Source organism: Phoca vitulina, unplaced genomic scaffold, assembly GCF_004348235.1.
Source record: "Phoca vitulina isolate PV1807 unplaced genomic scaffold, GSC_HSeal_1.0 scaffold16, whole genome shotgun sequence".
Lineage (NCBI taxonomy): Eukaryota > Metazoa > Chordata > Mammalia > Carnivora > Phocidae > Phoca > Phoca vitulina.
Genome location: NW_022589719.1, coordinates 13,011,935 through 13,028,790, shown reverse-complemented (window position 1 = coordinate 13,028,790; position 16,856 = coordinate 13,011,935). Strand labels below are relative to the sequence as shown.

Here is a 16,856-nt window from a genome sequence, read left to right as displayed (position 1 = left end):
GATCTTCTCTCTCGGGGAATGAGGTATGGATGCAAGATACACCCAATGGGTAGTAAGTGGAACGCCTAGTGTGTCCTGAAGGATGCTGACCCATCATCCAACTTAGGCTTGAAGGTACTGAGCCTCAAGGTATGGGTATATTTCCCCTGTGTCCTTGTAGTGGGCCCCACGACTTAACACGTAGTATGTATCCTGATAAAATAAGAGCCTGTCTAGCCCACGTTTTGCACTTTGGGCCTCCTGAGAGCATGAACCTTATTTTATATGTCTGAGTCCTTGGGTCCAGATGATTTCACCCTGCACCTTGTAAGTGCCTCATCAGTGGTCAAAGTCCACTAGCTCATATTGGGTTTGTTTGCTTGCAAACAGATCTGAACTAATGCTAACATTTCTAAGAGATTCTTGATGTACTGGGAAGGCACAGAGTTGACCTAAAGTAGTACCGACCTGACATGCCCTCTGACAAGGGGAACTTGGTGCGGGGTTCTCTGCTCTGTGGTCTACATGTATTTCCATCTGTGCTATCATCTCACTTTGCTTAAGAGAAAACTACATTTGGAGAAGTTAGCTGAATTGCTCCCGGTCACCAGGGTAACACGTTGGCAGGTCTAGGGTTCACACTCAGCTCCCCAAGGCAGCCCCCCTCTACTGCCCCGCATCCTTTGCACACTGCCTTGAGCACACACCAGCGTGACTTTGGGAAAAAGCCTGGAGGGAGAGCCGGGTGCTTTTTTGCTTTGAAGCAAATGATTCCTGCCTCTTCTTAGAAACAAAAACTTTCAGTACGGTTGTTTTCACTGAACAGTTAGGTTAGCCAACGGGATGAGCTTTATAGAACCCAGTTAGGCCTTTCCGGAAACATGATAAAATTACAAAATACTGTGTTTGCCACAGTCTGTTTCCAGGGCCCACTGCCTCTCGTAATTATTTCGTTTCAGTATAGTAGCAGTTGAGTGGGTGGATTTTATAGTTGGAGGCCCGGGTTCTGATCCTGTCTCTGCCACGAATTGGCTGTCTCTAGACAAGTTTTTGGACCCTCTCTGAACTCTGGCTTCCTGCCCATCGCTCAAAGAATTGTTGTGAGGCTTGGGATCTCACGTTCGTAAAGTGCATTTGTAAAGTGTCTGGCAGGTAGGAAGTGGGCTGTAATAAAAACGCAGGTTACACGAGTCCAGGGTGGTTAAAACTAAAGAGACCTGAGAATCTCCAGTGACCACATTGTCGCATCCACTCCACTGGCTTTGGCCTAAGTAGAAATTGACCAGAGATCTTCTTTTCATATTGCTTATTACAGGTTTGTTCACCATAAGATTTTTGTTTAAGCTAAAGCTTCCTATTTATTAACACATTATTTTGGAGTAAGGTAGATGACCACAGGACTTCTAGCTGGGTGCCTACGAGGCTCTGTTGTAGGTAAGGATGCTCTCCTTTTCCCCAGAAGCCATGTAGGTCCATAGCCTGGGAGAGGTGGGGCGGGGGCGGGGTGGGGGGATGCGGAGACAGCACAGACCCTGCAGGGGGCAGGTGCACTGAACTGGGAAACACAATTCCTATATTGTAGAGTGAGGACCTTCATCTCTGTGATCAGCTTCCCTGAGGGTGCGGCTATCCCCATCCTCGCATCATTGGCTCTGTGCAAGTTAGCCGACCCCATTATGTCGATCCCATAAACAGACTGTGCTCATGCGGGCTCAACTAACACCACCCAATCTGGCTGTAGGTTTTGTATATAAATCAGGCAAACCTACAATGCTGATGCTGATAAGGTACGGTGGCCTGAATGTAATGGAAACACCTTTCCTGGGTTGGTGTGACATGGTGTTATGGCCAGAACTGGAACTTAGTGTTCTAGTTCATAAACTCTACTGCTGTAGACAAAATGGGACCTGGCGCTACATTTTCGACCCTGGACTGTCGTGGTCATAACTTGAGGGCTTACCGTGTGCCAGGCACTATGCCAAGCACTGTATGTGTACGAGTTCGCTTAATTTTTCTCAGTAACTATGAATGGTATTTACTGTCTATACCCAAAGTCAGGTCTATCCACACCATAACTCCGTCCTTTTTGGGTGCTTGAATTAGTTTGAGAACGTTTCTGTTCTTTGCAGCCAAGTATCCCTCACCAAGACATCTACTAGTGAAAAGAGTTAACTGACAGTTGCTAACTAAACCATCCTACTCCCTGAGCTGTGGGGAGCAGTTAAAAGAACACAAAAAATTGGGATGGAAGTAACATGTATATTAGATGAATAATGCAGCTTTGCCCCTCCCCCCCCTTTTTAAGATTTTATTTATTTATTTGACAGAGAGAGACACAGCGAAGAGAGGGAACACAAGCAGGGGGAGTGGCAGAGGGAGAAGCAGGCTTCCCACAGAGCAGGGAGCCCGATGCGGGACTCGATCCCAGGACCCTGGGATCATGACCTGAGCCGAAGGCAGACGCTTAACGACTGAGCCACCCAGGTGCCCCAGCTTTGCCCCTTTTTTAAGAGGTGGGTGGACAATAAAATCCCAGTACAACAGTCCTTTACTTAAAGGCAGAGCATTTGCAGCATGGTCCGTAAAGGGTCCTTCTCCGTGCCCGTGAACCGACTAGCTCGGAGGCTTTGAGCTTCCTGCGTCACTGCCCTGAGCCTCTGCGTCCTCACCAGCTGTAACCATGGTACCTATCCTAATGAACGCTTGACTTTCAGCCTCCCAGCCTCTGTTGCCCCCACCTTCTGGTAACGGGAGCATACTCCTCTTTTGGGGAACTCCTTCTACCCGTAAGTGCGGTGTTGGTGGGACTGTTAATAAAGGTAGCCTACCCTCCTCCAGCCAAAAGTTGGGTATGTTCTCTCCTGGAATTTAAGTCTCGACTGGAGTTCTGCAAGGACTGAAAAAGAAATATTTTTGGGTGAAGGTGTGAGCCTCGCAGGAAGCCTGCAAGTAATAACCCAACTTAGAGGAGCTTAACCAGACAAAGTCTGACTTTCTTGCATAAACAACCTGCAGGTAAGCAGCGGCCGGCATTCGGTCAGCTGCTCAACAATGTCTGGGCTGGTATATTTGTGATAGCCTTGTCTTTCCCTCCTGGTCACAAAGTGACTGCAGAAGTTCCAGCATTGCATCCAAGTTCAAGGCAGGAAGAGGAGTTGAAGGGAAAGCTTCAGTTGTTCTTATCACTCTTACCAGGAAAGTACAGTCTTTCCTAGGAATCTCCCAAATATCTTCTGGTCATACCTTCCGGCTGGAACTGTGTCTCACGGCCACCCCTACCTGAAAGGGGGACTGGCAAAGCTTGTATTTACTTTTTCCAACTTCTCTAGGGGAGGACAGCAAGGGTAAAAGGATAAGGGAATAGTCATTGAGAATAGCCAGCCAACAGTTGGCTACCCCCCAGTGGCCACACTGAACACGCTCTTGATTCCTCCCTGCTACCTGGATCCTGAAGTTGCTTTGCTTTTTCCTCCTCCTAAACCTAATTCTTAAGCTTTCAAATCCCTGAGCTATCTCATAGCCCTCCGTGTAAATTCTCAGCGTCAACTTCTGTTGCTCGAGCACAGAAAATTCTGACAGCCCTAATCTCTAAGTGTTGCTGTAGGGATGACATGAGAGCGCATAATAGTGAGTGGTCAGTAAGTGTAAGCTACAATTATTTTACCCAAGGTTGCCCAACTGGTTGATGCGGCTCGACCTTCCCCTGCATGCTCCATTCCACTAAATCGCCTCTCAGGCTCCAGTTTATTAAACAATTTGCTTACTCTGCAAAGTACAGAGTAAGTACAGAGGAACACATCTACCCAGGGAAAAAGAAGAAGGGCTGAACTGTATTTTCTAGAAACTTTTATAAATAGTGGGCATTGTGAAGGCGAGTGGGCATGTCTGGGCCCCCAGGTCCAGACCAACACAATGGTTAATTCAGATGAGTAATAAAGGAAGGGCTGTTCCCAGAATAGTTGGGCCATTGAATTGTGGCACACACAACTTCCAAGTGGAGCCAGCCCTTGCCAGGAAGAGGACAGGGGGCCAGATGCCCGGCTGTGGGCCTGCCCCGAGGGCTGGGGGCCCGTGGGAGGCTGGAGGAGGCGGCAGTGGGGCCCGCCCCCCGTTTAGAACACCAGCTCTGATGCCAACCTGCCACGGACCTCAGGTGAGGTGCTTAACCTTACATGCCTCAGTTTCTCATCTGGAAAATGGGGATAACAACACCTACTGCTTGGGTCGTTAGGAAGATTAGTGGAGTTCAGACAAGTGTGGGGCATGCAGTAGCCTCTCTTCATGAGTTTGCTCTCACTGTCCTCAGCAGGACAGCCGGGAAGCGGTTTCCAGGGTTCAGGCCTTGCTAAGTCATCTGGAGAGGGTTTGGTTTTCTAGAAGTGACATCCTCCGTTCCCTGCTCCATTCTCATCAGTTCACCAGGGCTTAATGGTGAACTAAGGAACCCAGCTACAGCTGTACGAGCCGCTCTGAACTGAGCACCCAGTGTGTTTCCCAGGGACCGCTTATTCATGTCTTCATCAGACGCACCGACCCTGCGGCGTACATACTGTCTCCATTTTATTGACCAGAACGCTGAAGTTCAGAGAGCTGACACGATTTTCCCCAACTCACAGAGTCCTGGGTTCACGTATCCCTTCAGGCTACAGTAACAGAATACCACAGACTGGGGGACTTGAGCAACAAGTCTGGAGGCCATTTCTCACAGGTCTGGAGGCTGGAAAGTGCAAGATCAAGTCTCTAGCATATTCGGTGTCTGGTGAAAACTCACTTCCGGGTTCACAGATATCCATCTTCTTCCTGTGTCCTCACTTGGCAGACGGGGCAAAGGAGGTCTCTGGGGTCTCTCTTCTAAGGGCATTAATCCCATTTGTGGGGGCTCCATCCTCATGAGCTCATCACCTCCCAACCCACCTCCTAACACCTTCCTCTTGGGGGTTAGGATATCAACATAGAAATTTTGGGGGGACACAAACATGTACTCATAACAACCCTGTTGTACTCTGAGCCACAAGCACTACATGTCCCTAAAAGCCATCCGGAGCCAAGGCAGGCATGGCCAATCGCGATATGCCCCTAAAGAGGCTGGGGACCCGGATAGGATGTGACCACCAGTGGTGTGACTAGACGCAGAGCTAAGGTGCTGAAGAGCAGTGGGACTCCCAGGGCAGCAAACCCGGAAGAAGCTTGCTTATGTCCAGCAGGCTATGATGAGGGAACCAGCAACACATGTACTCCTGGGAGCTCCTGGCCGAACAGGGCTTGGGCGAGGGGAAATTATAAACCCCAACCTCGGTGCGAGAGAGTTTAAGTCAGAGTGTTGGGAGGAACCCCCAACCCACTGTGTCACGTGTCTTAAGGGTGACACTCCTGCCCCCCTTCTCCTGAGATGGGAGAACCCCTGCCCTGATAGATGAGCCTGGAGAAAGGACCAGGCCTTTTATCCCACTCTCCTCTGTGCTAGTAAAGACCCTTCCCCCTGTGGACGAGGCCTGTGGTTTTCCCACCGGGCCTGGCGCTGGGTAGCTGAGCTCACCTCAGAGGTGCTGTCCTGGCAAATCACCCAGTCACCAGACCTAAAGCCACGTCCTCCAACAGACCTTTATCTGCGAAGAGGGACCTGGGTGAGTGTCTCTCTCAGTTGGTTCCAAGTGCAGGCAGGGAGCTTGGGTGTCGGAAACTGAATCCCTTCAGCCCCAATAGGATGGCACATAATGGGGAATTTGAGTAGTGAGGCAGGTGCTGCAAGAGCTTTTGAGCCCAGGGAGGGGAAGTTTCTATTTAAAATGGATGTAAGTCTGCTCTGTCTTTTCATCACCAACTTCACTTTACCAGACACTTGTTTGCAGAACGAATTTGTAGGGTTTTGCCTTAACCACTGTGGTTTGTTAGTACCCCATAAGGACTTCACCTCACTGGGATTTACCTCAGTGTGTGTTCATCGTAGCATTTTCCTGTTGTGTAGTTGTTAGAGGAAACTACCTTTCTCTTAAATCTACCACTTGTAACATCACGATTGTCTTATAATTAAGCCACCTGGTATAAACATCTATTCAGATTACCTTGAAGCTAAGGCAAAAAGTCTGTAAGCTTTTTCTCTTTGAATGGATATATATATGAATAAAAATGTGATTAGATTACATCATTTGAAAAACATAATGCAAAATCTCTTTCCTTTCTAAGGCTCTTCAATATATAATAAGAGTTAACATTACTGAGCATGTTCTATGGCCAAATAACTTAGATGGTCTCATTTAATCTTGCCAATTTATTTATTTTTTTTTTTTTTTAAAGATTTTATTTATTTCCTTGACAGAGAGAGACACAGCGAGAGAGGGAACACAAGCAGGGGGAGTGGGAGAGGGAGAAGCAGGCTTCCCGCCGAGCGGGGAGCCCGATGTGAGGCTCGATCCCAGGACCCTGAGATCATGACCTGAGCCGAAGGCAGACGCTTAACGACTGAGCCACCCAGGCGCCCTAATCTTGCCAATTTAATGAGGAAATACTGCTGCTATTCCCATTATACAGATTTAAAAAAAAAAAACCGAGGTTCAGAAAGGTTCATCCATACAGCCAAGTACATAGTAGATCCAGGGTTGGGTCCTAGGTCTGAGTCCAAAACTCTGGTTCTTACCACTACTGTGGTTCTGTAGAGGTGGGAAAAAGTATTTTCCTCTACTTTCTTAGGTTCAATAGCTGGGTCATGTGAATTAAACCAACGAAAGACAAGTTAACAGTAGAAAAGATTTATTATGCATGCACATGGGGGCTGACAGAAAAGATGTGAAAACCCAAAGAAACATTTAGGCTTGCAACCTTATAAGCCATTTTAACAAAGGGTGATAAATTGTGGACAAGGGACAAGACAAAGAAAAAGGGGTTTGGGCTTCTAGAAGTCATAAATTGTGGGAAGTTAGATACATGGGAGAAACTCATTGAAGATAGGGTTGTGTAGTAAGATTTGTTTAAGCATACTCAAGTCAGTGCCGTCTCCAGTGAGAATTATCATCACTTTTCCCTGGTTTGGCAGAGGGGAGGAGATACCTTCACAAAGGGAAATTTATACCCTGCTTTTAGGCAGAAAGGGAGAGGACAGAATTTCTCCTGTGTCTGCTGTTTCTCAGTTTCCTTCAACTTACAATAATCCTTATCCCAACATGGCATATTTTGGCGTGCTATATCCTGGTCCCCTTCAGTCCCCCAAACACATAACACTGTTTTAAAAGTTCTCAAATAGGGGCGTCTGGGTGGTGCAGTAGGTTAAGCATCCAACTCTTGGTTTTGACTCAGGTCATGATCTCAGGGTTGTGAGATGGAGCCCCGAGTCAGGCTCTGCACGGAATCTGCTGGAGACTCTTCCTCCCCCTCTGTCCCTCCCTCCTCCTCAAATAAATGAATAAATCTTAAAAAAAAATAAAAGTTCTCAAATATTTATTGAATCCTATTCTATGCTCAACATTATAAGGCTGAATTCTTGCCCTCGAGGAGTTTGCAGCTAAGTACGGGAACACAAAGCTGCTCAGCTTCAGACAAGCCGCTCAGTGGGGACAGCTGCATTTGGACAGAGTTTTTGAAGTTTTCAAGTGTTTCACACACATCATTCTGTCTTCTATTGGATCATCACAAACAACGGTATGAGGCAGCCTGGTTCTCTTATTTTTATTTTTACAGAAAACCCTCTTAGAAGTCAAGCAACGTACCCAAAGTTATTCACCTTGGACATCTGACTGTCCGCTGTCCCGCTATATATGCTACAGGATTTTTGTCCCCTTAGTGCCCGCAGTTCTTGGTCACACTGCTTGGAAGAATGAAGAGGTAGACCAGACGAAGAGTGGTGGGCAGCAAAGCAAAGTTCATTGAGCAAGAGTATAAAGCTCCCGGAGAGGGAGGGGAGTGTGAGTGGGTTGCTCTCAAAGTTTCTAAGTTTAGGGGCTTCTATGAGCTCTCTTGTGGAGCTATCTTAAGCAACCAGGGTGTACGTGCTGAGTCATGCCTTTGGTCATGTATCTGCCTATCTATTAGGTTAATGTCTCTGTGCTGGTCTTTTTTTGCTGACATCTGTCTTAACTGTTCCTTGCCCGTGATATTGACAAATGCTTTGGGGTTAATTGTCTTATTTTAGGACATTCTGCAGAAGTCATTTCTGCAAAGGCTGCAAAGCAAAATGTTAGTGCAGTCCTTTCTAAGCTGCAGAACAGGATGTCGGTGCTGTTTTGTTTTAGCTGTCCTGACTCTGTATTTTCTTGTGGGGACCCTAGTCCTGACTGCCTAACTGTCCAGCTCACTCCTAATATCTATACACACACACATACATACATGTACACACACACACACAGACCCCTAAATGAACCATAGGTATATAGCCGTATACATATATGTAGCATTTGCCAATGGAGCTGGTACTGACTCAGATCTTGGCTGGCCAACAGCCTAAACTGGCCCCCACCCACCTTTGTCCATTCACACCAGTGATCACTAGGGGGAGGTTTTCAAGGAAATTTACTTCCCCTCAGTCTGTGGCTAATACAGGCTACGCATGTAAAATGAGCTGGACAAGCCCCTTGGGACAGTATGTACAGGTCCTTCTTAAAGAATGGGTGAGCTATTCGAGGTGGGTGCAGCAGGATTTCTCTTTGGTGGCTTGTTTCCTGTTAGCGCCTAATAATGTGTCTGGAAAAGAACTTAAGTAAACTGCATTTCATTGAAGACATTCCACTTCAGATCTATTACAAATCCATACCAGGGTCCCGTTCTCCAGAATCTTCCACAACACTGGGAAATTTGGCAGAAACATGGGCTGGCTCCAACAGCTGATCCCAATCAACACTCTTCTCCTTTGCCTCCCATTGTAGAGGATGGTAACTCATTTCCCCAGATACTCTGCGGCGAGAGGTGCTAAGGGAAGTCGGCTGTGGCAGGGGGCAGATTTCTAGGAAATATTTTTCTCCCTATGAAAGGAGAGGAAGACTGAAAAATGAATTCTTGCAGTTCTGGCCAGCTCCCTGCTTCCTGTTTTTTTCTGAGGTTCTGCTGGGATGGGAGATGGGAGATGGGAGCTGGGGCCAGGGGAGCAAGAGCGTGGGAGCGAGGCTTGTGGAATGTAGGGGCGGTGGGAAGAGTCGAGGGGCCGGACCGTGGGAGGCTAGAGGACAGCGGATGTGGGGCGATCGCCGGGCGTAGCGGAAAACCAGCGGTGCGGTCAGCGCGGATTAGGGCGCGCCTGCGAGACTTCCGGTCACTGCCGCTCGCCCAGCCTCGCCGGCTCCAGGGTCGCCGCCTGCCGTCAATGGGCGGGGCACGTCCTGGGGCGTGGCCGGCCGGACCGTAGAACCCCTCCGGTTCGGGGCGGGGCAGGCCGAAAGGGCGGGGCCGCGCTCCGTCTGGGCGTGGCCTGTGGAACCTCAGAATCCGGGCGACTCCCGGCTGAGGCGCGCGTCTCAGGGCGCGGGGTTCCTCCCACGCAGCTTCCCATTCAAAAGATGCCGAAGGGGCGGCGCGGCAGCCAGAGCCCCACCATGAGCCAGCGGCCGGCCCCGCCCCTCTACTTCCCTTCCCTCTACGACCGCGGCATCTCCTCGTCCCCGCTCAGCGACTTCAACATCTGGAAGAAGCTCTTCGTGCCTCTGAAGGCGGGCGGGGCGGCGGCGGGCGGGGCGGTGGCGGGGCGGCCCCTGCCCCAGGTGCCCCAGGTTCCGGCGCCCCTGCCGCCGCCACCCGGCCTGGGGCCTCCCAGCGAGCGCCCGTGGCCCCCGCCCTGGCCCTCCGGCCTGGCCTCCATCCCCTATGAGCCTCTGCGCTTCTTCTACTCGCCACCGCCGGGGCCCGAGGTGGCTGCCTCGCCTCTGGCCCCCGGCCCCACGACCCCCCGGCTCGCCTCCGCCTCCCACCCCGAGGAGTTATGCGAGCTGGAGATCCGGATTAAGGAGCTGGAGCTGCTCACCATCACTGGGGACGGCTTCGACTCCCAGCGCTGTGCGTGACCTTGCCCGAGTCCCCCCCTTAGCCCGCCTTGGCTGGCTCCTTGGCTCCCTCCTTGGCTCCATGCCTTCCTAATCCCCTCCCCCGCAGTGTGGCCTCGGGCTCAGACTCCAGCCCCCAGGGATCCCAGATCCCAGATCGACCTCTCCAGCACCCAGTCACACCTCCCAGCACCCCGACTCCCCCATCTTGGATTTCAACCGACGCTTCGCTCACCACAGCCAGGATTTCATGAACACTTTTGGCCCAAACTCCACCCTCCCTCCATCCTGAGCCCTTTTGGTAATCTGGACTCAGCCTCCAAACCTAGAACTCCGTCCATCACAGCCCCCATCCTGCACTTTAAACTTCCTACACCGTGACACCCCCGACCCCTGTGGTAGTGATATTACCATCACCCACGACCCACAATCCCTACCTCTACAGACCTGAGCTTTAGTGTTTATCTTCAACTGCGGTCCTGAATGGGAGGAGGGGGAAGCAAACACCAGTTGGAGGGTCTGTAGGTAGAGGTGGGAATTGTGCAAGACCCAGGAATCCCAAGGACAGTTCACTGAGGGGCTTTGGGGCCCTCCACTTCTCAGTGCTGGAAGGAAACCTCCCTGTGAACCCTGGGTCCGGTCCTGGTAAGCCCTCTCACCAGGGTCCTGAATTCTGCCCTCTGATCTTAGGTTTAAAGTCTTAGGGATCTGGATCAGGGTAGACCAGGTGTGCTGATGTGGGCAGGATTCCTCTAGCATGCAAGCTAACTGATCCTTCCAGTTGGAGGGTAAAGTTAAATCTGATTCTACTTCCATAAGGACCTGTCACACTATAGAATATTCAGTAGCCATAGGCTGTTCTGCAGACTTTGTCTTCCCATCACCTGTTCTTTTTTTTTTTTTTTAAAGATTTTATTTATTTATTTGTCAGAGAGAGACAGCGAGAGAGGGAACACAAGCAGGGGGAGTGGAGAGGGAGAAGCAGGCTTCCGCAGAGCAGGGAGCCTGATGCGGGGCTCGATCCCAGGGCCCTGGGATCATGACCTGAGCCGAAGGCAGATGCTTAACGACTGAGCCACCCAGGCGCCCCCCCATCACCTGTTCTAAGGCTTGCAGTATAACAATGGAGGAGGGCACATTGTTCTCGAAAGACCATCCCCACTATTATAAAACAAAACAAAACAAAAACAACAGGTTAAATCGGCTCTCTTGCCACACAGGGAAGGGGAGTATGAAATAACCTAAATGTTTAGGTTAATGTGGCCATGAGAGTGTTCCCCAACTCATCAGGCACCCTGTAAGGTCCTTTTCCCCACAGTCATGGAAAGAATCCCTAGAAGACAGGCTTTTCTAAGTCCTGGATTTCTTTACTACATATTCCCCACTTAAAACACGTTTTGGCTGTTAGGGTTTTTTTCCTTCCCATGTTGGGTTTTGGGTTCATGCAGGGAACACACAATTGCTTCCCAGAAGCTTACTTTGGAACTGTTAGAAAAGCCCTTATCTTAACTACAGCTGTGTTTGTTTTGCTCTCCTGCAGATAAATTCTTGAAGGCACTGAAAGATGAAAAGTTACAAGGACTGAAGACAAGGCAGGCTGGAAAGAAGTCGGCCTCTCTCTCCTGAGCAGCTGCCCACCGGAGCCTGGGCAGCCGCCTCCTTAGGTGTTAGTGCTTAGATAATGTGTCCCGTTTGTTGTCATTTCAAAGATCGTTATTTTCTGTTCTGTATTTCCTGCTGTTCTCATTGCTCCCAGCATATATTCCACATACAGTGCCCACTTGTGGGGTAAATCTCATGGTCTGTCTCCTCTCTGTGCTGCAGCCGGGGGCGGGGGGGGGGGTGCTCTCTCACAGGGTCTAGAAGCTGCTGCCCAGCTGGCATTCAGGGGCTCCTGAGACCATAGGAGGGGACGCCCAATACTGCCACGTGGAGGGAGTTGGGAAAACCCAAGGGCAATATATATTTGGTTGCTGTGTCCCTGCTCAGAAAGGTTCTTTGAGGACTGGAACAAATGGTTTGTTTTCAAACAGCTTTAGTCCTGGGAAGTGTTTTGTTTAATAGTTTTTGGGCCAAAAAACTCTTTGATAATCTGGTCAAAGCTATGGTCCTTCCTAGAAAATCATATTCAAGAAGTACCGAGGACTTGTTATGTGCCCTCCCAGACTCAGGACTGGGAGTGGGGGAGACCCAGACAATAAATACTATAAATAAGTAAATCATAATACAGTATCATAGATGACCTGCTAAGGGGAAAACAAAAACAGTAGGCAATTGGTCAGGAGGGTCAGAGGAAAGCAGGGTGGCATTTTAAATAAGGTTTCTGGAAGAGGTAACATGTAAACAAGGTGTGCAGGAAGTTGAGGGTGATAGCCATGTGGCACCTAGGGGAAGGTTCCAGGCACAGGGGGGCTGGTGCAAAGGCTGAAGGTGGGAGCATACTGGGATGTTTGAGGGCCAGCAAGAGCCCCGATGGCTGGAGCAGGAGGAGTGAGTGGAGCATGATAGGGGTGAGTGCAGAGGGTCCTTCCAGGTGGGACTCTGCAAGCCACGGCAGGGACTCGAGTGGAGTATGGAGTGGTTAGAGGGTTTTCAGCCGAGTGATAGTATCTGACCTGTGCTTCTGAGTTGAGAATAGACTGAGGAGGAAACAGGGAAAGCAGGTAGGAGGCTGTCAGAACTAATAATCCACCGAGAAGCGGTGGTGCTGCGCAATGTGGCCCAGGCCCGGCCGCCCTTTCCCCCTTGCTGGGTCAGAGGTGTCTATGTCCTGTGGGGTGGCCCCCACTGCCAGCACCCCTGCAGCCAGGTGCTGTCTCTCTGGCAAGAAGGAGCAAGAGCTCAGCAACACAAGCCCACAAATAAAGGAGAAAGTATTTTAGAAAACAGGTCTTCAATCGAGTGTAACATTTTGATGCTTGGCATCTGGATTCCCTTGTGCCCTCGCTCTGCCTGCAGCCGCTGGAGATCACAGCCAAAGAACTTGTGACGTTTGGGCTTCCTGCAAAAAAGAACGGAAAGGAGTGAGCAGTGAATCAGGCGTCTTAGAAGCCGAGCGGAGGAGGGCGCCTGGGTGGCTCGGTCGTTAAGCGTCTGCCTTCCGCTCAGGTCATGATCCCAGGGTCCTGGGATCGAGCCCCGCATCGGGCTCCCTGCTCGGCGGAGAGCCTGCTTCTCCCTCTCCCACTCCCCCTGCTTGTGTTCCTTCTCTCACTCTCTCTCTCTCTCTCTCTCTCTCTCTCTCTCTCTCTCTCTCTCGAAAAATAAATAAAATCTTAAAAAAAAAAAAATTCCGAGCGGAGGAGGTGTTTGGGAGGCGGCGTGATCAGCTCGGACCAATCGCACTGGTCGGCCCGGCACCGCGAGCCTGAGATGCCCTCTTGGACTTGGCTACGGGGATCTGGTGTCGGTGATCTTGTCAAGTGCAGTTTCGGTTGAGTGAGAGGGGTTTAACGCCTGACCAGAGTCGTTTTAAGAGAGAAGGGGGTGGAGGTGAATTGGAGACCATGGCTGGAGAAGACTTTAGAGGCGTTTAGCTCTGCCTCTTAGAGCAGTAACTGTCAGGGCAAGCGGGGTTGAGCGGTCTTTATTAAGAGAGAAATGACTGCTTGTTTGTGCTCGGGCGGAGGGAGAAAAAGTGACGATGTAGATGGGGCATGGCTGGAATGGTGTTCTCAAGTGGACAAGAGGGGTGGGACCTACTTTACAGTGGAGGGATCGGCGTTACGTGGGAGCAGAGACGGTTCCTCTGCAATCACAGGAGGTTCCGTCCGTGGTGTGAGCATGCAGATGCCGGTAAATGGGGAAATGGGTGCTAGGAACCCCGGGAAGTTGCATACCATTATATAGTTATAGTCCCTGCAGTGGCTTGTAGAGTCCCACCTGGAAGGACCCTCAGCATTTACCCCATCATGCTCCCCTCACTCCTGCTCCAGCCATCTGGGCTCTTGCTGGCCCTCAAACATCCCAGTATGCTCCCACCTTCAGCCTTTGCACCAGCCCCCCTGTGCCTGGAACCTTCCCCTAGGTGCCACATGGCTATCACCCTCAACTTCCTGCACACCTTGTTTACATGTTACCTCCTCAAAGTTTGTGCAGCGACCCCGTGCTTGAGGATGCAAATGTGCATGCCTGCAAGGCCCAGCTGGAAACCGTGGAAGGGGTGCGGGGAACCGGGTGGAGAGGGGCCAGCTGCAGAGCCGAGGCTGGGCGGGGGATGGGGGGTCGGCAGCCGACCCTGACTTCCAGCTGCTTGTTGCCCAGCCAGGAGTGTAGCACGCTGTCAGGCGAAAGCTCCTGCTTTCTAAATCTTAGCAACAAATGCAAATATTTCCAGAACACAATTCGGACCAAATAAAATAAAGGCTCAGCAGTCCCGTAGAGTTTGTAACCTCTGCTCTACCCATAGCAGCCCTCTCACCCTGGGCAGGGATTCCAGGCCCGTCTCTCCTCCCCAGGAAGAAGGCAGATTCCTTTTATTTTATTTATTTTTTTTTAAAAAGATTTTATTTATTTATTTGAGAGAGAGAGACACAGTGAGAGAGGGAACACAAACAAGCAGGGGGAGTGGGAGAGGGAGAAGCAGGCTTCCCGCGGAGCAGGGAGCCTGATGTGGGGCTCGATCCCAGGACCCTGGGATCATGACCTGAGCCGAAGGCAGACGCTTAACGACTGAGCCACCCAGGCGCCCCGAAGGCAGATTCCTATTGCCCCAGGCTGGTGGCTATCGGGAAAGCTCCCTTGTTCACCCTGAAAAACTTCTGGCGGGCAAAGTCAATGAGAGGGGCTGGAGAATGTTAATGAGAGGGTGGGGAAAAACCAAGGGCAGTATAGCCGGGGGGCCTGTTTCCCATTCCCTTCCCAGTCCCAATAGCTCCCACCTCCTGCTAACCCCTAACCTCCCCCCCCATGAGCACAAGATTGGCCCCCTATTCCGTACACACCGTGTCCCAGGCGCAGAGGGAGACAATTGATATGAACAATCTCATTTAATCCTCACCATCACCTTGTAGAATAAGCACCACTCTTGGCGTGTTTTATAAATGAGGGAAGAGAGGCTCCTCCAGAACAAAATGGAATGGAAGAAGCTGTTTGCCAAAGAAAAGGACGTTGGCAGATGAAAAGGATAGGAGTCCTGATTGAGAGAAGAGCATATGCAAGGAATAATAGCTGAATGCACCGGGTGCCGGGGCCGGCTTGAATAGCTCATGAGCGCCAGTTGCTAAAATTCAGGAATTTTGTCAGCTGGTTGTTAAATACAGCCATTATTAAAAATTAAACTGTATCAACTCACCAAGTATATTTACAACTAAGTTAAGAAATACTCAAAATCCTTCACTTCCTATTTTGCAATTACTTATGTTCCTGAGGCCATGTCTCTGGCACCACTATATATAATGGTGTACGAACGTGCTTCCTGCTTACTTCCTAAGGATGTCAGGTTGGCATATGATATTGGCCATCAGGAGAGTTTCTACACCATGGAAATTGGCGAAGGTAGAAATCCCGTTTGTTTCTGCCCACCTCCACTCTCCCAGACAGTTGGTTGTTAAACTGTTTACTAGCACACCACCAGCTAAACGAGAAACAAAAATACCACTTTGTTCATAACTGAGCTAAAGAGAAAGCTGCTTTGAAGCATTTGAAGTTGGGCTGAAGGTATAAAGGAGGCCCCTTTCTTCCTCTGGCCCCATTTGCCCACTCCGCTGTAGACACTGACGAGGCAGGAAAGAAGAGCCTGATCAGGCCTGCCCCCCAAGGCAGGCTTTACCTTGAAATAAATAGGAGCACATGTGTACTGACTTTTAAGATGTAGTAAGCCTGCCCACTGGTAACATGGGGCCCAAGGAATGTTCTGGACCCTGGCCAATCAGATTTGTGACTTCTACTTTCGGGTAATAAGGGTATAAGGGAGTACAGAGGTAACAGCCTGCAGGAGGGGGACAGAAGTCCCTCCTCTGCAGTGGTAACCATTTTGAGCAAGATGGAACATGAAACTTGATTAGGCATGAAACTAGCTATTTATATCACATCCCCTTCATCACAGATCTGTTAGTCCTGAGAGAAATAGAAAATTTCAAGGGAAACGGGAAAACCTCCTTCTACTTAATGCAAGTAATTTGTGCCCCACCATGTGGCCAAAGGAGTCAGGCAGGATCCAGGCCTGCAGGAACCTGGTTTCTCAGAACAGAAGAGAGAGCCAATCACAGCTTTAAAGCTTTCGCGGGAGGTGAACACCACGTGGGTGCCTCATGGCTCACGGGCATTTTCAACAGACACTTGATTCCGTCTCCAACCAGATATGTGACCTTGGGAAAGTCACCTAACCTCTCTGAGCCTGCTCCCTCATCTGTATAATGGAGACACTGCTCTCAAAGGATGGTTGGGTGGGGGACAAGAAATAAGGTGACAGATGTGAAACCGCCCCAGTTGGGAGTCATTATTATTATTTTCTAGCGCATTTAGAACACTGTTCTCACTGTTGGGCTATGGGGAATGGAGGTGGCCGTGGGCTGTGAGCCAGAAGGAGGCCTGGCCCGCAGGGAGGGAGAAGCTTTGAGCTTGCAGGGCCCCGAGGGCTCAGCCCTACAGAAAGTGACAAGGAGGTGAGCGTGGCTGGGAGGCAGTTTGGGAGGGGGTTTGAGTCTTTTCTAGAGAGGGCCAGCCGCTTTCTCCCAGGCAGCATCATCTCCTGCAGCAAAGCCAAGGGCTGGGACTCTCTGCAGGTGGGTCCCCCAGGGGAGGGCTGTGGTCACCACCCGGCGCTTTCGTCAGTCCACACCAGGGCGTCAGCTCACACAGACGGTATCTGGGCGGCGTCCTCGGAGACAGGACCAGAGGGGAGTCCGGGAAATGGTTCCGCGGGCTGGGTTTCTTTTGGTTGCCGGGAAACAGAGGGCCACTCAAACTAACTTACTT

General features: G+C 50.5%; 1 protein-coding gene across 2 annotated transcripts; it reads left to right on the top strand.

Moving 5' to 3' along the window:
* Positions 1-9,403: 9,403 nt before the first annotated feature.
* On the top strand, positions 9,404-13,054 carry CUNH11orf91 (chromosome unknown C11orf91 homolog). 2 transcript variants are annotated; one of them, XM_032415089.1, is made up of 3 exons: positions 9,404-9,951; positions 11,479-11,604; positions 12,897-13,054. In XM_032415089.1, exons 1-2 carry the CDS (start codon positions 9,459-9,461, stop codon positions 11,562-11,564), a joined length of 579 nt encoding a protein of 192 aa, XP_032270980.1. In that variant the 5' UTR covers positions 9,404-9,458; the 3' UTR covers positions 11,565-11,604; positions 12,897-13,054. The 2 variants fall into 2 exon arrangements, with proteins under 2 accessions (XP_032270980.1, XP_032270979.1); XM_032415088.1 differs by lacking the exon at positions 12,897-13,054 and having other exon boundaries at positions 11,479-11,742.
* Positions 13,055-16,856: the final 3,802 nt, after the last annotated feature.